Consider the following 27,566-nt stretch of genomic DNA (forward strand, 5'->3'; position numbering starts at 1 on the left):
CCAAAGCTGTATCTTTTTACCATACTTATTCAATCTGTAATAATTTGAGAAGCTGGATTATATGAAGAAGAAAGAGGCATCAGTGTTGGAGGGGGTGGGTATAATAACTTGTGACATATAAATGGTAAACCTTGCTTGCTGAAAGCCAGGAGGATTTGAGAAAGAACTTGATGAAAATCAAAGGCTAGCATTCAACGTAGATGTAAAGATACATAAAGAAAACCAAAATCCTCACAGATTAACCAAAGGAGAACACCACTGTCAATGCAGAAAATACTAACATTGTCAAGGAGTTCATTTTACTTGGATCCACAATTAATGCCCCGGAAAGAGCTGTAAAGAAATCAAACAACACATCGCATTGGACAGAACTGCTGCACAAGCCCTCTTTAAAAGATAAGATCAAAGATGTCCCTCTAAGGCCCCTGGTGCTCCTGACCCAAGCCATGGTATTTTTAGTCACTTTAGATGCGTAGGAAAGCTGGATTCTAAGGAAGACTGGAGAAAGCTTGATGCACTCAGATTATGATGTTGGTGAATGATGTTGAAAGTACCTTGGACCTCCAGAAGAAAAACTCAATCTTTCTCGGAGGACGTACAACCAGAGAAATGGTGGACAGGAGAGACCAGATCCTAGAAAAGAACATTGAAACAGAGGAAGACCGACATGGACAAGGGTTCATAGAGTGGCTGTAACCGTGGGCTCAAACGTAACAGATGCGAGGATGGCTCAGGGCTGGGTAGTGTCTTGTTCTATGGGGCATAGGGTCTCTATGATTTGTAGATGACAACAAATCCTAACAACAACATAAAAAATAACTACACATGCCCTGACCTAACCATTTGGTTTGTAGGACTCATCTGACACATATATTTGCATGTATGTGCCACATGTCTGCTCCGTTCCCTTTGCTTTATTTGTTTTCAGTCATTTTACTGGGAGCTCTTATAGTGATCTTCCATTCCACAGCTCAGTCACAGTAAGCAGGATTGTACAATTGCTGCCACAATTAGTTTCAAAACCTTTTCTTTCTTCTTAAACTCCTTGATATCAGCTCCCCCTTGTCCCCTTCCTTCCCCACCCTACCCCCTCTGGAACCTTTATTAATATATTTATTTTTCAAAATAGTGTTTCTTTTGCCATTTCTTATAAAATCCAATATATCCATTTACATACAAGTCTCTTCTATCCCATCACGTGGGCTTATACGGTCATCAATGATCTCAGCTCCCCCCTTTGCTTTAAATGATCCTTGTATATGGAAGGCTTAAATATTTTCATCTGTAGCTCAAGCCTTTCCACTGAATATCAGACTTATTTTTAAGGGCCTTTGTGACACCACCATTTGAGTTAGTGTGTGAATTTCAAAGTTAAGGTAAATAAATAGAACTTTCTACCTGAGTCCACACACTGCCTATGATTGCCCTTACATCTCTCATCATAATTTACCTAGCTTTAGGTATTAGAAAACTTGTCCTTCACCTCCTCTCCTGTTCTGTTCTTTCACTCCATACCTGTCTATTAGTGAACTATTACCTCTATTTTCCAATTTATTTCCAACACAGCTGTCTTTCATTTTCTCACCAGCATCTACCCTAGTCTGGATTAGTCTTCTCTCTCTGGATACATGTACCAGTCTAGAATTGGCAACCCTACTTCCATTCTCATACCCAGCAGACTCTCTTCTCACAGAACAGAAAGAGTGATCCTGATTGACAGTCAGATGCATTCACACCTCAGGCCTCAGTTGTTTCCTAGTATAAGTCATTTTTCTCTGTAGTTGCTAAGGCTCGATGGAGCCCAAAGGTCATACAAATGGTTAGGGGCAGGGTTAGTGACGCAAAAGTCAGCTCATACCTATCTAGAAAGAATAAAACCCCAAACTCACCGCCATCCAAATGATGCTGACTCATAGCCACTCTACAAGACAGGGTAAAACCGGCCCTGTGGGTTGCCCAACCTGTACTCTTTAAGGGAGTAGGAAGCTCGGTCTTTCTCCAGCAGTGGTTGGTGGTTTCCATCTGCCAGTCTTTGAAGTTAGCAGCCCAACCCATAACCACTATGTCACCAGGCCTCCTTAGACCTATTTATAGACACCTCAAAATTAAGGCATAGCAGGCCGCTTCTGAAAAGCCCGGCCATGGAAGACATGTGGGTTGCAGTTTTACTCCGAGCATGAGGGGTTGCCCTGAGTGGACATTAATTGTACAGCAACCAACCACAGCTACGGAGGCCCCTGCTCCTGCTGCAGTCTGCTTCTGAGCTTCTCTGCGCCAGGCCTTGTTCCACTCTGATCCGGCCACACTACTTTTCTGCAAACATGCTTCTGTCGCAGGTCTTTTTGCGGATGCTCGTGTGCTCTAAAGGAGAGAGATTGACATTGCAGCTGCAGCAGCAGCACCACCCCCCAAGAAAATCCTACTTCATATGTGTAAATTAAAGTTTATTACAGCATTATTCATAGTAACCCCAAAATGGAAATAACCTAAATGTCCATCAGCAGATGAATAGCTCAAGGATATGTGACACTTGTCTACAAAGGACAATTACCCAGTCATGGAAATGGCATTTGTACAGGTGTTATAACATGGATGAGTAACATACGCCAGACATGAAGGGGCAAATATTGTATAATTATATGTAAAATATAAAATAGACAAATGCAGAGAGATTAAAATAGACTGGTGCTTTACAGAGTGAGAGGGGGGCGGAGAATGGGGACTCACTATGTAGTAGGTCCTGGGCTCTGTTTGGGGTAATCCAAAGCTACTGCTTCCATAGCCCACAAGTCCCGGTCAGTGAGATGTCACCGGCTCATCCCCTCTCTCTGAGCCAATGCCAGGTCAGCCCTCCTCTTTGACTTGGACCCGTGTTCCAGGCTTTAGTGCTTGCTGCATCTCTGCCCAGAACGATTTCCACCCTTGGAACTCGCTGCGTCAACTTCTCAGATGGTCTTTCCTTGTATGCTGTACCACAGATACCCCCAAAGCCACTAAGTTGGTTCCAACACATGGCAGTATAGAAGCCAGAATAGAACCAGTCCACTGGGTTGCCAGTGCTGCGCCTCTTTACAGGGCAAGTAGTCTCCTCTTTCTCTGTAGAGCATGTGGTGGATTCAAACCAGCTACCTTTTGATGAGCAATCCAACACTCAACTTGGACTCCTTCTTTTCCCCTGTCACTTAATGCTAGCACGCAGGCTTCATTCCTTTACTTATTTCCTGTCTCTCCTATTAAGATGCAAGTATATGTTTCAGGAGAATGGGGATATGCTCAGTCGCATCCTTTTGTAGACCTCGTTGGAGCTCCAGAACTACATGTGTGTCTTCCCTAACAAGGTGGCCAAAGCTGTTTCTTTTACTTTTGAAAAAGTGTTAAGACAACATAAACTAGGAAAATAATGAAGTTTCCTTGAAGACCTCTGAGTGTGTATGTTTCTTTCTCCCATAATCTGTAACAATTAAGGAGAGACTGCACTCAGCAGAATTCCTATAAATCCCTTCACAACCAAATATTATGAAGCCTGGGAAGCAGACTCCAACAAATAGTAGAAACATTCCTAAAAATACCTCCGTCTTCCCATTCCCACCTTATTAGCAGAACCAACCCTTGCCCATAAAACATTACAGGCCCCAAAGAAAAATTACCACGGAAGGTGATGGAATTAATATGTATTTAGCAAGTGTTTTCAAAATCGTCTCTGAAGCCATAGTTCATTCTTGCACAGCAGATTCATAATGAAGATACTGTAACTCTGTTCCAGGTCTCGTGCGTGTGTGTGTGTGTGTGTGTGTGTGTGTGTACCGGTGTTTGGTGGGGCCAGGTAATAACACAACAATAAAACATTTTATCTACCCTCAAAACAAGAGCCCTGGTGACCTCGTGCTTTACAAAGTGGGCTGCAGTTCTGCTGCTGTCCATAATACAGACATGGAAACCCACACGGGCGGCTCTGCCCTGCCCTGCAGGGCCCCTGTGGATTGGAATGGACTCCCTGGCAGTGAGCTTCATTCAGTCTTCTCTTGAAACCAACCAAACAACAAACATGATACACATTGAAATCAAAAGGAAAGGGCTAGCTTTAATTCAATAGTGTAAAACTAGAATACAAAAGAGCTTTAAAAAGTTCATGGAAAAATGCAATTAAGCAGTAATGTGATTTTTCCATGGACTTTTTCCCCATAGCCCTCTTTTACATCTTTAAACATACAAAATATGCTATCTCAATTTAAGTTTCTGCCCTAATGCCTTATTTCCTTTGCGGATATAGAGGAAGCCACACAGTAAAAGATGGACTTTGTCGTAGTTACTTGTAACTTAACCGATTTAGTTGGAAGCATCAACAAGATGCAGACTTCATGACAGCTTGATCATAGTCAGGCCAGATAACTCGTGCGACGACAAAGACTGCAGGAAGTGTGGAGTCACCCCTTGGGAAGCTCAGTGTAACTGAATATAAGCTGGACATAGAGTGTAGTTTCATAATTATCAGGGATGACAGCTCTGGGTTCACAATTCATATAGTTGAAGCCTCTTGTGACTGATGTTGAACTTTTTGAAGCGCATCCAAAATAAGCAGTATGGGTAGCCAGAAGTCACCAAGGCATTGTCGTGACTACACAGGGAGAAATGAAACAGGACCACACAGCCTTGACTCATCAGCTCCAGTCCTCAAAATGAATGCCTCCCTCACGGTAGTCACATACAGTTAGTATCAGGTCTTGATTCTGCATCTTTTGTGACCCCGAGCAGGAATGTCTGCCTGCGTGAAACCATGCAGTCAGAACACACAAATCCAAGCAAAACCTGTGGCCACTCAGAAGAACCTTTTTTGGAAACACCACATTGATTATAGTTGGCTTTTCTTTAATTAAAACTAAAAAGTGCACTGCCATTGAATAATTTCTGACACATAACAGCCCTATAGGACAGGGTAGACCTGTTCTTATGCGTTTTCAAGAACTGCACCTCTTTTTTATAAAATCATTTTATTGGGGGCTCATGCAACTCTTATCACAATCCATACATGCATCAATTGTGTACAGCATATTTGTACATTTGTTGCCCTCATCATTCTCAAAACATTTGCTCTTCACTTAAGCCCCTGGAATCAGCTCCTTATTTTACCCCCTCCTTCCCCTTCCCGCCTCTCTCCTGAACCTTTGATAATTTATAAATTATTATTTTGTCATATATTACACTGTCTGAAGTCTCCCTTCACCCAATTTTCTGTTCTCCATCCCCCAGGGAGGAGGTCATATGTAGATCCCTCTAATCGGTTCCCCCTTTCCACCCCTCCCTCCCTCCACCTTCCCAGTATCGCCACTCTCACCACTGGTCCTGAAGGGACCATCCATCCTGGATCCCCTGTGTTTCCAGTTCGTTATGAGAATAGCAAACCTCATTTTTCTCCTGTGGAGTGACTGGGTAGTTTCGAACCGCTGATCTGTGGTAAGCAGCCCAATGCTTAACTATCTCATGGTTTTATATGGTTATTAAGTTATGACACTACTTTAAATCTTTGAACTCCCATGCTATCCAATGTTAAACTAACTACACATTTTCACTTAATGCACTCCTTCTCTGGTAGATATAAATTCATTGCATTTTATGTGTGAGAAATAAATTATCTTGAAATCACCTGGATTTGTTCATAAACAGGTGAACTCTTAAGATGGCCACATGGGGAAGTAACGTGAGCTTTGGTCACGTATCTCTTTGTTGTTGGGGGTCATTTTTTGTAGTGACTGTATGTATGACAGTAGACCTTCCCTACAGACCTTCCTAGTCTATCATCTTCATGGAAGCAGATTATTTGTTCTGATAATGCCTGAAACCTGATCCTTTCAACGCCTTGTGAACGCACAGGCTGGTGTGCTTCTTTGTTGCTTCTGAGCTAGATGACCACTTGTTTGCCTTCAAGCCTGTAAGACCCCAGATGCTATATCTTGTGATAGCCGGACACCATCAGCTTTCTTCACCACATTGCTTATTCACCTGCTTTGTCTTCAGCGGTTGTGTCGGGAAGGTGAGCATCATAGAATGCCAATTTAATAGAAGAAAGTATTCTTGCATTGAGAGAGTACTTGAGTGGAGGCCCAATGTCCTGCTGCTACCTTAATACTAAATCTGTAAATATATGCACATAGATCTATTTCCCCATCCTCATATATAAATACATTTGCATATGTACATGCCTCTATCATCATCCTCACTTTTAAGGAAAATTCTGGTGTACTTCTTCAAGTTTGTTTGTTCTTTTGGTAGTCTGTGGAACTTTTAGTGTTCGTTCCCAGTGATTATACTTTTTCAGTCTTCTGTATTCAGTGTTCTTCTTTCACATGCTTACAAGGATATTGGAAATGCCATTGGTTGGGTCAGGTTCACCCTTGTCCTCAAAGTAGCCTCCTTGATTTTCAACACATTAAACTATACTTGTACAGCAGATTTAAATAGTGCAATGCATCATTTGATTGCTTGAGAATTGCTTCCATGACCATTGATTGTAGATCCCAGCAAGAAGAAATATTTCAAACCTCAGTCTTTTCTTCATTTATCCTGATATTATCTCTTGGCTCAGTTCTGAAAACTTTGGTATTCTTTCCACTGTAATCCATATGAATGGCTGCAAGCCTGGGTCATCAGCAAATGATTCCGGTCCTCATCACATTCAGTAGTTAGGTTTTGTCATCTATGTTGTGTTAGTCTGGGCACTTTAGAGAAACAAAGCCCCAGAAACTCATGTATAAGAGAGAGCTTTATGTAAAGGTTAAGTGCGCATCAAGAAAACATCCCAACCCAGTGCTGCCCACGCCCACAAGACTAACATTAACCCATATGTCCTTCACCAATCGACAAAGTCATCCTCCATCTCACAAAAGACAAGCAATGGTGCTGACTACAGTAGGAAAGCCGAATCAGTGAATATGTAAGCTTTTCAGTACTGGCAGGGGTCTCCAGTGTCCAGGACTGCATCAGGGTAGGTCCATGTGGCTTCTCCTTGCAGATGTCTTGCAAGAAATGAGCCTTGCCAGCTGAAGCAGGGAAATGTTAAAGGCAGCTTCACCCTGGTCTGACCATCACAAAGCAAGAAACCCGAGAACTACAAAGGCAACGCTCACTGAGCCATTTATCCCTCTGCCATTCAGCTAACCCCACATGTGTTTTTTGGCCAGGTTAGCACAATAAACTACCTTATACATATTGCAGGTTGTTAATAAACCTTCATCCATTCCAGTTATGAAATTGTTCCTCACATTGTCCATATTCTTTGATTATTTACTCAGCATACAGGCTGACTATGGTGAATGTGATTCACATTTTTCCTGATTTTAAACTATGTAGTATTACATTACCCTGGTGAATCTCTTGATTCCACACGAAGTGTTCACGGGCTCTTATTCTTCTCAATGCTATCGATAGTTTGTTATGATCCACACAGTAGAATACTTGTGCATAGTGCTTATTTCACCACTTAGCACGGACTAATTATGTATGCCTTTGTAAAGGGTGGTAGGAGCCCGGGTGGTGCGAAGGCTTAAGTCCTGGGCTGCTGACTCAAAGGTTGGTGGTCCAAACCCACAAGCCACACCATGGAAGAAATGCGAGTCCGTCTGCTTCCATAAAGATTTGTATCTGTGAAAGGTCTAGGGGCAGTTGTGCTCTCTCCATTTGGGTTGCTCTAAGATGGAATCGACTTGTCGGCAGTGGGTGTTTTGTGTGTTTAGTTTGGTTTGGCGGTGTGTTTCTGTGTGAGTGTGTGTGTTTTCCAGAAGAGGAGTCTAGTTGTGCAAATTGTCACTTTTATTATTAGAGGATTTGCTTTTCTATTTATTTATTTTTAACCATTTTATTGGAGTCTCATGCAGCTCTTATCACAATCCATCCATGCCTCCATTGTATCAAGCATATTTGTACATTTGTTACCATCATCATTTTCAAAACAGCTTCTTTCTACTTGAGCCTTTGGTATCAGATCCTCATTTTTTCCCCTACTCGCCCCCCACTCCCCCTCCCTCACGAACCCTTGACAATTTATTAATTATTTTTTTCATGTTTGCTTTTCTCTTTAGTGTTAACTTGAATTTTATTCTTTTATTCATTGTACAAAGCAGTCATGTGCTACTCAGCCTCTGTCCCAGCAGTGAGTAACTACATCTCTGGCCTGGGTCCCAGCCCCTGTACAATCTGTGGTGTTAAAAGTCTGTGCTACAGATGAGAGTAAGTCTAAAGGTTTTGCTGCAGAATCAATCAGCTCCTCTTCAGTCGCACCTCGAGTGCCCTCAGATCAGAGGAGCCCACCTTCCAGCAGCGTCTCCAGTAATGTTCTGCTTCCACTGATTAAGCCTTCGATCTCTGGCAAATGATTCCAATCCATGCACACAGCCCTTAGCAGCAACCTCCTCTGAAGTGAAGAACCGCATCCTTCTTATTGTCCCGTCTTCGTCTGGAAGGGCTGCGGAAATGTGTTCACTTGGGTGACTTGCTGGTGCTTGAAACACCAGTGACATAGCTTTCAGCATTCCAGCAACACACACGTCCCCACAGTACGACAAACTGACAGACAGGTTGTGGACAAAATAATAGAAACCATTAATTAACGAAACTATCAACATGCGAGTTATTTTTCCTCCACATATCCTCAGACTAGTTCTCTATATTTCTGAAGGCAATGTGTCCATCCCTCCAATTCTTCCTCGAAGAATTCGGATTGGTACTTGTTGTTGTGAGGGTGCGGCCATCAAGTTTGGTTCTGACTCATGGTGACCTTACGCACAACAGAACGCCATGCTGCACAGCCCTCCCAGTCTTTCCCACACCGCACCCATTGTCTAGGCGCTGTGCACACCCATCTTGCTGAGGGCCTTCCCCTTCTTCACAGCTCCCCACTCTACCACACATGTTGTCCTGCTCCAGGGACTGGTCTCTCCCAACAGCATGTCCAAAGCATTTAAGATGAAGTCTTGCCATTCTTGCCTTTAAGGAGCACTCTGGCCATACTTCCTCCCAGACAGGTTGGTCTGTCCTTTCAGCAGTTCATCATACTTTTAATAGCCTTCTTCTGCACCACAAGTCATATGTGAATGTTGGCAATCATGATCAGACAACAAATATTTATTCACCACCTATTGTGGTTCACACACGCCTCTCCTTTTCAAAATTAGAAATCAGATTTAACTCCTTTTTCCTTCAAAATGCCCCATTTCAACATCTGACCTTCTTATTATGGCCCCGAATGCCTAGCTTTGTCTAATTCTAACCAACTTCAATCCACCCATCTCACGCTATCCTCTACCTCACTTGTTGTGAATCATTGTACTGACTTCGTCCACATAGGGCCTTTGCTTTTACTTTCTCTCATCTGCCTAGATGCCCTTTCCCCCGGATCCTGGATGCTTCCTCCCCCCAACTACCATGATCCGAATTCTACCTTGCAGGGCTGGATAGGACAGAGGCTGTACACTGGTGCATATGAGGGTTGGAGGTACAGGGAATCCAGGGTGGATGATACCTTCAGGACCAAGGGTGTGAGGGACGATGCTGGGAGAGTGGAGGGTGAGTGGGTTGGAAAGGGGGAACTGATTACAAGGATCCACATGTGACCTCTTCCCTGGGAGAGGGACAGCAGAGAAGGGGGGAAGGGAGACTCCGGATAGGGCAAGATATGACAAAACAACGATGTATAAATTACCAAGGGCATATGAGGGAGGGGGGAATGGGGAGGGAGGAGGGGAAAAAAAAGAGGACCTGATGCAAGGGGCTTAAGTGGAGAGCAAATGCCTTGAGAATGATTGGGGCAGGGAATGTATGGATGTGCTTTATACAATTGATGTATGTATATGTATGGATTGTGGTAAGAGTTGTATGAGTCCCTAATAAAATGTAAAAGAAGAAAAAAAAATAATATTAGACTAATAATAGAAACCAATACCTTATTCAATATATTACTTGTAAATTTACCAACATTCCCAAATAAAAAGTGAAAAATGTTTCTAAGAAAAAAAAAATGTTTAAGTCCCAGCCGTCACCAAAATGTTTTTTTTTCTTCTCTGTCATGTTTCAATTTAAATGTAATATCTCTCTTCCTTGGTGATTCTATGTAAACAGTCTTGCCCCCTCAGATAGTTTCTCTACTATTACTAGATACATATTTAACTCAAGGCATTTAACACTGTTAACTGTTAGTTAGTTAGTTAGTTAGTTAGTTCGTTTTTAAGTCGTGTACTGTGTTGCCCCTCACCATCCATACTGTTAATTTAATAAAAGCACGGGCTTAGTAACTCTTGTTGTATATGGCTATAAGAACATAGGATATTAAGTAGCATTGATCAGCCCTCAGTAACGTTCATGAGGGAGCAGATGGATTAAAGATGTTAGAGAGGTTCAATTTGAGGTGGAAATTAGAGACGCAGTGCTAACTGCATCCCTACATCTCAAACTCTCACTGCCATCAAGCAAATTCCAACTTACAGATACTCTGTAGGCAAAGTAGAACATCCCCTGTGGGTTGTCAAGAATATAAATCTTTATGGGAGTAGGAAACCTCACCTTTCTCCTGAGTTGCTGTTGGTGGTTTCAAACTGCTGGTCTTACAGCTAGCAGGCTGTGCTCCCAGGGTCCCATAGAAGTACAAAATGAAAGCATGTCATTGAACATTGTCTCTGAACTGAAGGAGAGATAACACTAATCCCTAACATGGACTTAGAAGACAGAAGCAGAAGGAGAATTGAGAAAGACAGGATTTAGAGATAGAGAAGAACCGTGTGATCCCAATTTGCTCCAGAAGGACAGACTTCCACATGACAGGCGAAGTTGGCATAACTGAATGCCTTAGGACAGCGGTTCTCAACCTGTAGGTCAAGACCCCTTTAGGGGTCATACTACCCTTTCACAGGGTCACGAGATTCATAACAGTAGCAATATTACAGTGATGAAGTAGCAATGAAAATAATTTTATGGTTATGGGGGTGGGGTTCACCACAACATGAGGAACTGTATGAAAGGGTCCGGGCTTTAGGAAAGGTGAGAACCACTGCCTTAGGGGTCCAAAGAAATTGGACATCCTGATAAAGACATTGTGTTTTGTAATCAGCAATATCACTGATAGCTTTTGAATGGTCTGTTTCACCAAACTGTTGATAAGATGAGATTTCCAGAACTGGGAGGGGAAAACTGGGCATTAGCAAGAGCAGCATAGAGCAACACTTAGAGAAGTCAAAAGAAGGGAAGCTGAGGTTTATTTTTCTTCACGTCCGGCAATGTGTGTGTATTTAAAGGCCAAGTAGCTGAAGGCTACAAAGTGTGCAGCCCTGCATGCATTCCTGAAGGGTGGGAAGTGAACTGTGCATTCTAGCAAAGTAAGAAAGCAAAAATAGGATGGATGCAACATGTATCTTTGAGAGATGGAAGAAATACAGGTGAAACACTAGTAGAGGCAAAAACGGACCTAAAATGTGTGTCTATGTAGAATCTAAATTAATCTTTTAGAAACATGGTCTGTTGGCCATTTGACAGTGCTTTGAAGCTATGAATCAGGTTTTCAGGGGCTTCTTCCTCCAAATATTGAAAGCACCAGGGACCGCTAAAAGGACAAAGTGACGTGTATTCGAAGATGTAGGGTCAGAGTGCTCCTTAGAGGCAAAGATGGCAAGACTTCATCTTACATACGTTGGGCATGTTGTCAGGAGAGACCAGTCCCTGGAGCAGGACGTCATGTGTGGTAGAGTGGAAGGGTGGAGAAAAAGAAGAAAACCCTCAACACCATGGACTGACACAGTGGATGGAACAGTGGGCTCAAGCACAGGAACAATTGTGAGGATGGCGCAGACCTTTTGCATAAGGTCTCTGAAGGTCAGGGCATATTCAATAACACTGAAAAACAATGGGTCATTATGTTTATGCTTTTAAAAATACAGACTCATAGAATGACCCTAGACTCGTGGAATTAGACTCAGTGAGTGTGAGACATAGGCTTTGTGCTAACCTTTCATATATGCAGCATAAACAAGCATGCCTTCAGAGTGCACCTTGGCGTAGTGCCTGCGATGCTCTTGCACTGCTCTTGGTCTACACCTGGGGTCCTTGAAAGGAACAGAGCAGAAAGATTCAAGATGTTTTGAGATCTGAAACTTAATGAACTAGGATGACAGTTTTAAGGAAAATAAACTGAAAATTGGGAATGCCAATAAGTTAAAACACTTTTTTGAATGGGAAAGTAAAATTAAATCACCAATTTTAAGAAGGTGAGAGTGCAAAACTGCAAAAAGTAATTTGGTAAGCTCTGAACTCTCTGACATACTTCCCCAATGTTTTACTCTCCCCAATGACTTCTTTATGTGACGGACGTTTTGTACTATAACTATATGTAAAGACGACAGAAAGATCATTGTTTTACCTACAGTAGTTTTGATGCTTGAATGCTGCATAAAGCAAGCACATTTACATTTAGTCCCTTATAATGTAAATGCCCTCCAAACACAAGAATTCTGATTAATCCTGTTTCCGTGATTTCTACGAAAAATGGAAAATATTGGAAGCATCTATGAACTGAGTATGTTCCTACCAAGAGAGGATTTCTGTTTTGAGTACAAGTCAACAAGAATTGAATCCCCCATATGATGATAAGAAAATCACATTCATAGAAGGACTGTTAGCTCCTACACTAGCCACATATTTCTGGAGTTCACGATCATTGGCTATGTTGATCTGGCATTGTGACTTTTGGTTTTGTACATTTGTGTCCCCACAATTGGAGTGTTGGCACCATGGGTGGGAGAGTATTTGTTGAAAGTACTTCCCTATCAGGAGAGCTATCAGGAAAGTACATCCACATGAACGTGCCAACATGCTTCTGTCAGTATTGTGCTGTGGTGACTTATGTGTTGCTTTTTTGATTGAGGTTAGGCTAGTATTGTTTCAAGTACAAATAGCAGCACCCACGGTAGACAAGGTTCAGTAGTATTTCCAGGCTAAAGCAGACTAGGAAGAAAGTCATGGAGTTCTACTTTTGAGAATTAGCCAGTGAGATGATAAGGATTTTTCCAAAAGAATATTGTCCACTCGTGCTGGAAAAAGCCCCCGAGATCAAAAGCTACTGAAAACACAGTGGCTGCCACAATGGCCTTGACTGTACCAAAGATTGTGAAGATAACACAGGCCCAGGCATTGTTTTGTTCTATGGTACTTGGCTTTGAGTTGCCTCTCCGCTTCCTCTTAAAGCCAACAATAATAAAAGACAAGAGTGACTGCAAATTATAGAAATATCTTCCACTGTACCTAAATTATGTGAACCCTTACTTTCCAAAGACACTCAAAGTGAAAGGAAACTAGAGTCAGGAAAATAGACTGGATGCTGCTTGCAGTGAACACATCTTGCTTCAGTTTTACAGAACAGTCTTCCCTCCTGCATGTATCCCCAGGGCTCCTTCCAAGCTATTAGAAGGGAAAGGTTACCAGGGAAGGCTCTCTAGTTTCAACATCATCACTTTCTCTCTCCTGCTCTCTCTTTCTGGGAAGGAACAAGAAGAGTGAGAGACCAAACTTTGCTCTCAAATATCATTTTGGCATGTTTTAAGGTTTGACCAGGAAATTATAGCATAACTAAAATATCCCCTCTGTTGAAGGATTATTGGTAACAGATGTATACTTCATCTTATGTTTGGCTAGCAAAGGCTTCCTGTTACAATTGTTTGGACTAAATTGTTCACTACACTCTTATTTCTTATTTTACTGTTATGACAGAGTTGGAGACAAGGGCCTCTTTAAGATGGGTGGGGGAGGAGGTAGTGGAGATCCAGGGATCTCACAGCAAACTATGTTGACCAAACCCTGTAGCAGAGGATCTGAGTTCTAATGTTATTCAGCTTCTAATTTACTGTGTGACTTGTAAAGAAACACATTCCCCTTTCTGATCTCGGTCTCAGGTGCATAAGGGTACTGGGCAAAATGAGTGGATCTGAAGAGGCCAAGGGCTCTGTAGAGTTCCTTAAGGGCAGTCAAGCATAACCGTCTTATTTTAAGTAGAGTAGTTCTGCTTTTTTAACTTCCTATTTCACATGCTGTTTCTTGTAGTAAAGTTACACTTCTGAAGGAGCCCTGCTGGTATTAGAGTTAGGTGTTGGGTTGCTAACAGCCTGGGGAGCAAACTAAAATCAAGGTCTGCTCCATCTGATTTGGTTTGGAATTTATTACACCTCCAGGCTGCAGCAAAGATAAAATTGTTCATTGTTTCCTTATTTATGCAATTGATATTTTCAATCCCCCTCCCCTCATTTGCTGAACATGCACACACATGTAAACACATGTCCATGTTAGATTACTGATTTTGGTTCTTGGCCTTGTTTTCCATGAGCTAGAGATCATGTGATCTTCAAGGAGCATGTTACAGGAGCATGCGTTTCAAATAGAATTCTCCTGACTTCCTCACAACCATGCATTCTTTGGGGATATTTGAAGTAAATGTGTACATTTTGTGGTTACTTAAAAACCATATGATAAGCATATCTTAAACCATCTAGAAGATAGCCAAATAACCAAGAATGTGATTTTCAGGCACAAATATCGATTTGTCAGTTTGGTCATTTTGGTAGCACGTTAATTTTTGCTGACTAAGAAGGGAATTCTTCCACTTGTCTGACAGTTTGTCATCATGTGGTGGCTTGTGTGTTGCTGTGATGCTGAAAGCTATGTCACTGGTATTTCAAACACCAGCAGAGTCATCCAACACGAACAGATTTTAGCAGAGCTTCCAAACGGAGTACAGACTATGAAAGAGGAACGGGCTATCCACTGGAGAGGAAGTAGCCACTGAAATCTCTATGGATAGCATCAAAGCATCTCATTTGCTGATAATCTAATGAGTTGAAGCAGAACATTGTCAGAGACAGCACCAGAAGATGAGCCCCTTTCTTAACGTAGAGTGAAACGCAATACTGTGTATTTAATAAAGTCTATGTGAATAAAGCTTCACGGTCTTTATTTCCTCATAGGGCATGATTCAAAATGAGAAGAAACAGTTGCAAGCATCAGTTAAGAATTGAACCTTGTCATGTACCCAGTATGAATCTAAGAAATGGAATGCACAATGATCATTATTCTAGGCATTGGTAGTGGTATTGTTAGGTGCCATTGAGTCAGTTCTAACCATAGGCACAACAGAACAAAAGACTGCCCGGTCCTGTGCCATCCTCACAAGTATTCCTGTGGTTGGACCCATGGTTGAGCCACTTTGTCAACCCATCTCGCTGAGGACCTTCCTCTTATTTGCCGCTTCTCTATTTTACCAAACCTGATGCAAGACAGGTCTTACATCAAAGACAGGTCTCCAGACAGTATGTTTAAAGTATATAAGACAAAATCTTTCCATCCTAACCTCCAAGAGCACTTCAGTCTTACTTCTTCCAAGACAGATTGATTTGTCCTTTTAAATTATAATTTGAATATTTCTCTCCACCACCATAATTCAATTACACCAATTCTTCTTCAGTCTTCTTTACTAATCGTTGAACTTTCACATGCATGTGAGGCAATTGAAAATAGCATGAGTTGGGTCAGACCCACCTTAGTACTCTAAGTAACATCTTTATATTGTTAATCCTCAAAAGAGGTGTTCTGCCTCATATTTAACCAATGCAATGATTCTAGATGTTAGTGAGCTTCATTGGACTTATATTAGAAATTTCGAATCAGAAAATCATACGGTTTACAATGCTGAGAATGACAATCAAAAGGAATGGTCTTGCATTCATCTTCAAAAAGGTATTTCTTGAAGTACAATGCTGTCTGTCATAAGATAATGTCCATCTGCATACAAGGAAATCAAATCAATACAACTATTATTCAAATTTATGCACCAACCAACCACTGCAGCTAGTGTTGCAGCAATTAAAGTATTCTACCAATATCTCCAGACTGAAATCCATCAAGCATGAGATCAAGTTGCAATGATAATTCTTGACAATTGGAATACAAAAGTTGGAAACAAGAAGGATGGGTAGTTGGAAAATGTGGTCTTCCTGATAGAAATGAAACTGGCGATCATATGATAGAATTTTGGTAGAACAACAACTTGTTCATACTTGTTTTGAACAACATAAAGTCAACTATACATGTGGACTTATTGAGTTGAAATGCACAGAAATCCAAGTGATGGCATCTATGGGAAGAGGCAAAAGAGAACTTTAATATCAGCATCTAAAACCAGGCCAGAAAGCAACTGTGGAACAGTCCATTGATTGCTCAAAAATTCAGGTTAAAGTTCAAGTTGAAGCTGAAGAAAATTAAAACAAGTCAAGTAGAACCCAATTAAGACCTTGAGACTAACCCACCCCCATTTCAAGAACAGATTTGACACATTAAAAATAATAACAGACTACATGGTGAGTTATGGGATGACATCAAGGATATCATTCCTAAAGAAAGCAAAAAGACATTGAAAAGGAAAGGAAGGAACCCCATAGAGGATGACCGAAGAGTCTCTGAAACGTGCTCTTAGATGGAGAGGAGCTAAGGCAAGTGGAAGAAAGGATGACATCAAAGACCTGACCAGGGGATTTCAAAGGACACCTTGAGAAGGAAAAGTAAAATATTATAATGAAATGTTCAAAGGCCTAGAGTTAGAAAACCAAAGAGAAAGAACACACTCAGCCTATGTTAAACTGAGAGCTAAAGAAAAACATCAAGCCTCGTATTGCAATCTTGAATGATTCTATGTGCAAAATATTGAATGATTCTAGAAGCAGCCAAAGAAGATGGAAAGAATATACAGAATCACAATATAAAAAAAAATAGTTAAGGTTGAACCATTCCAAGGGGTAACATATGAACAAGAACCAGTGCTACTGAAGGAGTAAGTCTCACCAGCACTGAAAGCATCCGCCAAAATAAAACCTCATGGAATTGGTGGAACACCAATTTAAATATTTCAAAAAGCTCAGTAAGCAAGGGAAGCACTCATTCATCTGTGACAGGAAATTTGGAAGATAGCTACTTGGCCAACTGGCTGGAAAGAGATCCTTATTTCTACCTCATCCAAAGAAAGGTGACCTATTCGAATGCTCAAATTATAAGACAGTATCATTGTTATTATATGCAAATACAATTTTGCTGAAGATCTTTCAACTATTATTGCAGCAATATCTTGACATGAAACTGCCAAAGTTCAGCCAGGACTCAGAAGAGGACATGAAACAAGGAATATCATTGCTAACATCAGATGATCTTGACTGAAAGTAGAGAATGCCAGAAATATGTTTGCTTGTATTTCACTGAATATGAACAGACGTTTGTGTGGATCATCAAAAACTAGGACAGTCTTAGGAAGAATGGAATATCCAGAATACTTCAGCGTGTTCATGTAGAACCTGTACATGGATCAAAAGGCCGTTGTGTGACCAGAACAAGGGGGCACTGCATAGTTTAAGATCAGGAATGATATGGGTGGGCTGTATCCTCTAGCACCATACTTACTCAGTCTGTATGCTGAACAAATAATTCAGAGAAGCTAGATTATATGAAGAAGAATATGGCATCAGCATTTGAAGAAGGCTTATTAACAACCAGTGGTATACGGATGACATAATCTTGCATGCCTGCAGTGAGGAGGACTTGAAGCACTTATTGATGGAGGTCAAGAATTGCATCCTTCAATATGGATTGTATTTCAATGTAAAGGAAACAACAATCTTAACAAATGGATTAATAGTTAACATCATAATAAATGGAAAAAAATGAAAGTTGTTAAAGACTAAAGGATTTAATCTTGCTTGACTCCATAAGTAATACTCATGGAAGCAGCAGTCAAGAGATTAAAGGACACATTGCATTGGGTAAATCTGTTGCAGAAGACCTCTTTAAATTGTTGAAAAGCAAGGGTGTTACTCTGAGGCCTACGGTATTAGGCCTCAATTCATGATATTTTCATTTGCTTTATTTGAAAGTTGTGCACATTATATAAAAATGAAGATTAAAACAAAGTTGATGTATTTCAACTATTTCTTTGGCAAAGGATCTTGAAAGCCCGTGGACTGCCGAAAGATAATACAGCTCTGTCTCGGAAGAAGTGCAGTGGGCACATTCCTTAAATACGAAGATGGGTAGACTGTGTTTCACATGCTTTGGCTATATTGTGAGAGACTCATCTCTGGAGAAGGACATCTGCTTGGTAAAGTGGGACTAAAGCACACCAAACTAATTGTCTGTGCGTTGATGTTGACTTCCAGTGACCCACGAGGACTGTGTAGGAATTTCTGAGGCTGTAACCCTTCAGGGAGTAGAAAGTCTCATCTTTTTCCTGAGGAGTCGCTGGAGTTTCAAACTGCAGACTTGCAGATCACAGCCCAATATATAGCCCTCGTAACACCACGTGCTGGTAGCGTGCAAGGGGGCGGAGAAGTGGAAAACCTTTGAGGAGATTGATTGAAACAGCGGTTGCAGCAGTGGCTTAAACATGGGAGTTAAGAAGACGCCATCGACTGGGCTGTGTTCCTTTGGTTGTACATAAGGTTTCTATGAAGTGCAACCAACTGGATGACACCCAACAACAACCAGCCTATTGGGGTATTGGTATTTTAGTGGCAGAATTCCCACTTGCCTGTGAAGGAGACCTGGGCATTATTCCTGACTCATACACCTCCTGCACAGCCCATCAATGTCTGCCATGGGAGGTCGCAATGTTGCTATGATACTGAAGTGGTTTCCGGGGCACTTTCAGCACAGCCAAACTTAGGTTTGAGGACTGTCAACTTTTAAAAGCATCCAGTCAATGCAAAAGCCCTGTGGATTATAATTATCTCATCCCATTCCTTATGGGCCTCTTAGGGGTCAAGCAGCAGCTCAACAGCACATAGCAACCGCAGTATCACCCTAGGCAATAAATAGGGGAAAGCCTTATTTGTTCAGCACTCAGTCTGTCTACACACAAACCAAATGAAATTAGAATGTTCAAATTAAGGTTATGCAGTAGTCTGAGCATTCCAAAGTAATAGCTGACCATGATGGTACATAATGTGACAGAGTAGGGATGCTACTCTTAGAAGGCCTTGTGTCATAACAGATGGTACCACTCTCTTGCAATTTAGTTTCAGCAAAGTGCTTTCATTTGGAGTACTCAGTTACATTCTTTTTGTGTGTGTGGCATGGGTTTTGTAGCATGGTTTTCCATTGTTTCAAATTTTTCTTGGTTTTATAATTTTAAAGAAATTATAAAAATCAGTGTTAAAATATTTTTTCTCTCTTTTTATGATCTGACAAATATCACGAACACGTGCTCATCTCTTACTTGACTCTGGTCTTCATTTATGTTGATTAATTGAAATGTGTCACGGTATATAGATAGTACTTCCTATCCAAACTCTCCCTAGGACCGCCTCAGACAGTAGTGAGTTCTCTGCCAGAAAGGCATGCTGTCATGCGCTCTCACTCGGTGTAGAATCTCAGACAAAAGAAACTCAGGATCTGTCCACTGAGATCCCTTTTAACTCTGGAAGAAAAGGCTGACACAGTTTTTTTTTTTTATCTGTCTGAAAATCCACAATGATTGAATTCCAAATTTTAATTTTTAGCTTCACAATAAATTATAAAAACAGCATTGTGAGTCCCCAAAATTAACTTCCAAATGGGCTTAATTTCTTTTCCAAGTTAAATTCCAAGTTTTGGTCCTCAGGCCTTTGAGAGTTGTTGTTTTTTTAGATGCTCTCTACCACAGATGTTGGTGTTCTTAAAGTCAAGTGGAAAATGGCATCCTCCGCTCATTGATCTGTGCACATGTGGATGCACGGATAATTCCTCAGAGTGAGGGCAGTATAGAAGGAGGGGGCTAAGGTGAGCATCTGTAAGAACCATAGTTAGTTTTTCAGGGGACTCAGAGTTTGATATTCGTCAGGAGGGTGGAAACAAGCAGCCAGCAGCTAGCCATATCTCTTCATCAGTTGATGTTTCCTCTCTCTCTCTCTCTCTCTTTCTCTCTCTCTCTCTCCATTTAAATGTGATGCTTTCCTCTCGCCTTGTTTATTTCAGATGCCTCAGGAACAGTACACACACCACCGGAGCACCATGCCCAGCTCGGAGGGGCCACAGGTATACAAAGTGGGGATTTATGGCTGGCGGAAGAGATGCCTGTACTTCTTCGTCCTTCTCCTGATGATCTTAATACTGGTGAACTTGGCCATGACTATCTGGATTCTCAAAGTCATGAACTTCACAATTGTAAGTAAAGCTGCACATATGTTTCTTTAGTTCTTGTTTTGAGAACTCCGGGAAGATGGAGCAAGAGGAAGGACTATCAAAGAGTGACGGGAGTTGAATTCAACCTGGAATTTTGCTTCAAACGTGGGTCTGTTCTGATCAAATGCAGGGTTGGCCTTCTATCTACTCTCACGGTTTGGTTGTCTCCTAAGTCCTTTTACAAACATGTCCTTCTTCGGGCTCTCTGGTATCATTCCCCTCTTTTTGGTTATCAGCATTTCTGTATTCTGTAGCTTAACTATTTTGAGTCAATGATGAAAGGATCAATTCAAGAAATTTCATTTTCTCAACCTTGTGTGGTGATGGGGAAAGATTTTGTGAGGCTGGGGGCTGAAACTTTTGAATAAAATGAGACTGTGGGGATTCTCAGGGCATGTGAAATATACTCTGTATACCTGGTAAGCCACCCCCGTAGTTCATTGAGAGCCTCCTTGATTTTCTGGAGAGCAATTTGACTTTGCTGCTGCATGCTTTAAATTGCACCCCTTTGTGCTCATTTTTGTGTTTACCCATCTGTGAAGAATATTTTGCTATTTGATGTTTGAGGGCCACTGTACAGGCTGGGCATTTATTTTGTGAAGTGAAAATATAAAGACAATTTTGGCCAAATGACTTCTACATTTAAGTTTGAGGTTTTTTGTTTTTGTTTTGTGTTTTTCTTGGAGGTTCCTGGTCTAAAGCAGAAATACCCGCAATTGAATTTCAAAAGGCAGAGGCAGCAAATAGCCAGTGGTTTGCAGCCCTGAGAGTATGTTCTTGATTTGCTCCGGTGTCAAAAGTACATTAATAGTTTGCCAATAAAAACAAGTCCCCTTTGATATAGGTATGTGACCATAACTGAGCAGTAAGCTTTTCGTGTGAAAAATCCAAACTGGGATGGTGAAGTTATGCCATTTCAGAGCGATCAAGTGATCGAGGCCTCAGCAGCCTAGACATAAGTCACACTTGTGAGGCCTGACTCCGACCCTTTCTTCTGCTGGAGCTATGTGTCTCTGGCTCTTCTGCCTGGGAAAGCTCCCATTACTTCCCCTCTAGCTCCACTTATGTACCGATTATTATACTTCACACCCCCTGATCATCATTTTTGACAAGCATTTCCCATACATACTGAACACTGGAAGGACAGGGGCTGCCCTGCATCCATGGTTTCTGGTTCCAAGTTTCTGGCCAGGGACGTGGTCACATAGCAGTGACTATAAAGGCAGGTTGAGTCTGTGGCTCTCCTATCAGACTATCCCTGGAATGTGGGCACTTCCCCAGCCCCAGGTCTGAGGATATGTTTGTTGTAAGGTTGTAATTGTATATAGTTTGGAACAAGGTAAAGGTTTAGAATCTGGAAACTTCCTAGGCACGAAAGCTGCCGAATTTGAGCTGAAACTCTGATAACAGCAACATGATACAAACACAGCTTCTGCAGTGTGTGTCTGTGTCTAGCAAGCTAACTAGTAGGGAGTGTGTGTGAAAGTAAGTCCCTGTAGACAGAGTGACAATTCCCTCTGTATGCAAGCTGGGGAGCAATATGACCTCAAGGTAATAATCTATACAGAATCAGCGATTTCCTGTGGTTAACTAAATTGATTGCCGTAGTTGAAAGTCCTTAAAGCTTTACCAAACCAAGTACTTACTGAGGTGAAAATAATGCCGTCATTAGCCATAATTGGCGCTTTATAACAGTAATGCATTTGAGCAAATAGAGCTGAAGTGTTAGAAAATTGGTCTTGCCCTGAAAGTTAAAAGCATATTTTCCCATCAATCATAGTATAAAACATATTCTTTTAGAATTATAATTCTATTGCATAAATAATAATTTACTGACATCAAAGATCTGGATTAAGAATAAGATTAACCAACTAAGTCTTATACCAGAGAACTGGGGGAATTGAAATGGCAAAAATCCCATTGCCATTGAGTAGATTTCTACTCACCGTGACCTTGTGGGCCAGAGTAGATTTGCCCCCTCGGGTTTCTTAGGCTATAAACATACCAGAAGAAGACTGCCGCATCTTTCTCCCCACAGTGCGCCAGAGGAGGGTGTGGAAGCAATGAGATGCCAAGTAATCATTTTATGTGAGGGTTTATGCATGTGGTCTGCAGGAGTGAGTGCTGGAGTTTTCCGCTCAGATTGCTCAGGAATTTGAGATTTGGGGAAGTGACATTGCGTTCACGGTCTGGGTGTAATCGTGGACCCTGGGCGTGGTGTCACCTGCCACTGTTTCTGAGGACTGGAAATCCACCGTGGTGCTTTACTGTCAGGCTTGCGTTCCGTGCCATCCCATGGATAGGTGCTGGAAGAGTTCTTTCAGGACAGCAATCTGGACAAATATCCAACCATGTTTTCTTTGTCCTAGATATAAATCAGGAGAAAAATGATGTTGTTCCCCTTTGCTTTAGCAGGATCTCCTGGTGTTCATCCCTGGGTTGAGGAGTTTGGTTACAGTTTACTCGCCAACTTTCCTGATATTTACCTGGGCTCTTATTCCCCAAATTCCTAGCCCACCCAATCCTAGAGTATCAGGTGGTATGTTCTATGAAGGAGCAGATAATTAGTGTACTCTGTGCTAGTCTCCTTTCTTGGTACTTAAAATCTACCTTATTTAATTTGCAAAACAACTCTACATTTAGCAATGGCATACTTGCTAGGTGCTGACAAGGCTGGGTTCGCTCATATGTGACATACGACCCTACGTGCTGGGGTACACCTGCCCAATAGGTTTTCTGGGCTGTGATGTTTCTGGGAACAGATAGCCTGGTCTTTCCTCTCACAGAGCATTGGGTAGGTTTGAACTGCATACGTTTTGGTTAGCAGTTGAATGCTTCATGATTGAACTAGTGGGCCATTTTCAGTCGGAATCCTCCTTGTAGTAGAAGGAAACCCCAGGCTCAGTGAAGGGAATTGACTTACGTAAAAGACACACAGTAAGTAATAGAGGTGGCCGTTGTCTAAAGACCCAAGCCCTGCCACCATACTGCGTGGCTTCCCAGTGGCTGCAGCAAGCTGGCTCTTCTGTAGCAAAAATGTGAAGTTGGTGAAGTGGTTCAAGAAGTTTGTTACCCATCCTGTGTTGTCATCTTACACATTTCCTCCCCTTTTGAGCCACCAAGTGGCCCGATCTCTTTATAATAGCAGCCTGGTAGTGCTGACTGTTCCTGAGTCTATCTCATCTAGTTGAGGGCCCTCATCCTCCTCCACCTCCACCTCCACCTCCACCATCTCCACCTCCACCTCCACCTCCACCTCCACCACTACCTCCACCACCTCCACCTCCACCTCCACCTCCACCTCCACCTCCACCTCCACCTCCACCACCACCTCCACCACCTCCACCTCCACCTCCACCTCCACCTCCACCTCCACCACCACCTCCACCACCTCCACCTCCACCACCACCTCCACCTCCACCTCCACTTTGATTATTTCTTCATTGGATGGATACACCACAAGTCAATTAACTGACAGCCGCCATGCCCGGTCCATAGGAAGCACTAAAGACTGGCAGCGCTGAGTCCTGAGAGGCCCTACATAATGATATCATGATAAGGACCACAGGCTCCTCAGACAGCTGGCACAAGTACAAATCTGAGTCCTGCCATTCACTGTGGAATCTTTGGAAATACCACAACTTCTCCGTATTGTGATGTTCTGGTCATGACAACAGTACTCACCTCATGGGGTGGATAAGAAAAGGATCAAGGTGAGGCATCTGACCCCCAAAGCCATGTCATTTTCACTCATCTCACGTGGCATGCCAACGCTGGACAATAAATAAAGAAGACAGAAGAAGCATTGATGCCTTTGAAGTCCAGTGTCAGAAAAGAATATGGACTAGAACATGACTTCTAGAGGAGCAAACACGTCTTTCTGTGAGGATGCAAAGCCAGAATACTACTTAGAAGCAAGGATGGTGAGACTTTGTTTCACGAACTTTGGTCATGTTTTCAGGAGGAAACAGTACCTGGAGCAGAGCATCTTGCTTGATAGAGTGAAAGAGAGGAAGATTCTTAACAAGATGAATTAACAGAGTGGCTACAAAAATGGGCTCAAAGGTAGGAAAGATTATGAAGGTGATGCAAACACTGGCAATGTGGCATTCTGTCCTATGTAGTCACTATGAATCAGAACAGACTGGAGGGCGTCTAAACAATAGCACTGCTCATAAACAGAAAGGACTGGATGGAACAGAGGTTGGCCTATAGAAAGCACTTTATATACGTTGTTGCTATTAGTATTGATATTTATTGAAGATTTATTTTATGGCATACATTATGCTGTTATAATTTTCATATGTTATCAAACAATCCTTTTGAGGTTTGATATTAGTAGAATCATGGGGGATGGTGCAAGACCAGGCAGCATTTCTGTTCCATTATGCATAGTGTCACTGCGAGTTGAGGGCTAACTCAACCACACCTGGCAACAACAAAAATAGAAACTTTAATTTTACAAGTATGGGGAGAAGCTCAATAACTTCATTGGGGATCACAAAGTTATAAAGTAGCAGAACAAAGATTTGAATCCAATATCTATGGAGCCAAGTCTACTGGCCACCATGTTCGAGTTCTCTTTCTCTCTCTCTCTCTCTCTCTCTCTCTCTCTCTCTCTCTCTCTCTCTCTCTCTCTCCTTCTCCCTCTCCCTCTCCCTCTCTCTCTCTCCCTCCCTCTCCCCCTCCCTCTCTCCCTCCCTCTCCCTCTCCCTCTCTCCCTCCCTCTCCCTCTCCCTCTCCCTCCCTCCCTCCCCCATCAAGTCAATGCCAACTCATAGTGACCCTATAGGACAGGATGCCCCTATGAGTTTCAGAGACAGCAACTGTGGAAGTAGAAGGCCAAATCTTCATCCTGCAAAGAAGCTGGTGGTTTCAAACTGCATGCCTTGCAGATCACAGCCCAACACATACCCACTGCACCACCAGGGCATAGTAACTGCTATGTTATGGAGCAGTGTAAAAGGCCTGACTTCAGTGTGAAGGGACTGGGTGTTATGCCCTAACAGTTTATGAATCATATCATAGAGGTCTCTGAGACTTTAAATAAAAATAACTAGGTTGAGCTAGATACCTCCTAAGGTATCCTCCTGCTGGAACACTATGATTTTGTCTTTTTATGTCTCCCTTAGCTTTGTGAAATCTTACTCCGTTGGGGGGGGTATTACTTCTACCAATGTCGTTTATCTAGCAGCTCAGTCCAAATAACCTGGTCTCAAAGACCTTTCAATATACTGTAGGCATTGATCTTCACTGTCATTTAGCGGATGTGGCTATTAAGTGGCAGAACTTAAGAGCCTGGGGCTTGACCATCAATGATTTGATCTCCAGCCTATTGTGTATTGTTGAATGAAGTAGAAACCTTTGGAGTCACCTCATCAAACATCCTCATTTTATAGACGATGAAACCAAAATGGGGGTCATGGTTTTCGGAACCAGCTAGCCCAGGAACTTCTCAAGAGCAGGGGTTATGCCCTCTTCTTCTTTGTGGCACCAGCCCAGTGCCTGGCATACAATCAGGATCCAATCTTCTTTGCTTTTTAGTTGTCAAAGGGCCTTTTTCAGAACACGCAAATGAGAAAATGGATGTCAAGTGCTTGGTCGGGCACGTGGCCAGTTCTCAATAAATTACAGCTATTTATAACTGTGGGAAGTAGACCTCCTAACTTCAAGTTCAATGCTCTTTTCACTTGTGGTCATTGTTAGCTGCTATTGATTTGACCTGGACTATCATGATCCCAATTCAAAGTGACCTATCATCAATGAAAGAAAATGCTGCCCAGTCTTGTGCCATGTCCGTGCTCCATTTCAAATGGGCCCCTGGGGGCCCATCGTGCTCTCATTGGTTGGTGGAATGCTAGGTCTTTTTAGTTCGTATGCCTTGATCTGGAAGCTCCACTGAAATCAGTTCTCCGTGAGAGAAACCAGCAAGTGTCCACTGACAGGGGCGGGTGGCAGTCCGTGTGATGCACTGGCCAAGAAATCCAACTCTGGTCTCATGCATGGCGAGGAGGCTTCCGCGGACCCATCAATGCTCCCTTCTATTCAGCAGGATTACAAAATCAAAACCATTGTCATTTAGGAACATGGAAAAAGAAATCTCCAGTAGTTTAAGATAGTTACATAGCACATACATTAAATCCCTAGGGTACAATCGATAATTGTACACCCATATTCACTGCCACATTATTCCCAAGAGCTCAGAAGCAGAAGTATCCTACAAGTCTGTCACTAGATGAATGGATGAAAAAATATGCTATATCCATGCAGAAAATTCAGCCAGAATTAGTAAAATTCAAAACGGAATTAAGTTCTGATATGTGCAACATTGATGAATTTTGAAAACATAATACTTATATATGAGCTATCTAACATAGGCAAATCCATAGCTTGAGAGGGTGGATTGGAAGTTGCCAAAGGCATGGAAAATGGGGAGTTATTACTCAATAGGTACTGAGTTTTTGTTTGGAGTGATGAAAAGGTTTTGGAAATGGAAACCGCTGATGGCTGTACAACATGTTGAATATAATTAGTATCACTGAAAGGTATCCTTAGGAACAATTAATGTGGCATATTTTATGGTGGATGTATTTTCCTCCAATTAAGAACTAGAGATGAAGCAGGCAATGTCCGTATCCATGTTTCATAGTTGAGGAAACGGACTTCTCTGAATTGAAGACAGTCGCCCAAGGGCAGGCAGCAGAGAGCAGTGCAACAGGTCTGGGTCACGGTGGATCTGGCACGGCAGCCAGTGTTCTTCATCAGTACAGGATGCTGTCCATCTTCCAAGGGTTATTTTTCATGAAGACAAATTGAATTTGCTCAGTGCAATGTCTGAAACATGATTTATTGACCCTAAAGTAAGATAAAGATCCACTGAGGGTCAGAGGAAAGCATTCTAATACTTGTAAATTAGATACATTGTAAAAGAGTAAAAGGCAGAGACAATGTCCAATAGACTCTATAACTCAGGATGCTGGCTCAACCTCTACTTAGAGAAGGCCCCAGAAACTGAGGCTCCGTCAAACTAAGATAGGAATGCAGGCAGCCATGAATTGTACACAGAACCCCAGGATGTACAGGTGAACGTGGGTAGGTCTTACAGCCAAGGGACCTAAAATGCAGTATGAAACAGAGGTCATGTTAGCAATGTCCTCCACCTAGCTTCTCTAGACCACTTGGCAGCAGTACTGCCTTACAAGCTTAACTTCTCAATCTAGGCTAGTTCAAAACCACCAGCCTCTCCAAAGTAGAAAGGTCTTTCTACTCTATGAAAGATCTATAGTCTCTAAAACCCACACGAACAGTTGTACCCTGTGCTGATATGGTCATGAGGAGTTGGAATC

The 27,566-nt window shown here is 42.1% G+C and overlaps 1 protein-coding gene across 2 annotated transcripts in view; it reads left to right on the forward strand.

Annotated features, from left to right (window-relative positions):
• The window catches only part of SGCD (sarcoglycan delta), a 517,919-nt gene that overhangs the window by 17,955 nt on the left and 472,398 nt on the right, over window positions 1-27,566 (forward strand). For both annotated transcript variants that reach the window (XM_075541882.1, XM_075541881.1), the window contains exon 2: window positions 20,014-20,202. In XM_075541882.1, the coding sequence (XP_075397997.1) occupies window positions 20,014-20,202 (189 nt within the window). The remainder of the gene's footprint in view (window positions 1-20,013; window positions 20,203-27,566) is intronic.

Source organism: Tenrec ecaudatus, chromosome 2, assembly GCF_050624435.1.
Source record: "Tenrec ecaudatus isolate mTenEca1 chromosome 2, mTenEca1.hap1, whole genome shotgun sequence".
NCBI lineage: Eukaryota > Metazoa > Chordata > Mammalia > Afrosoricida > Tenrecidae > Tenrec > Tenrec ecaudatus.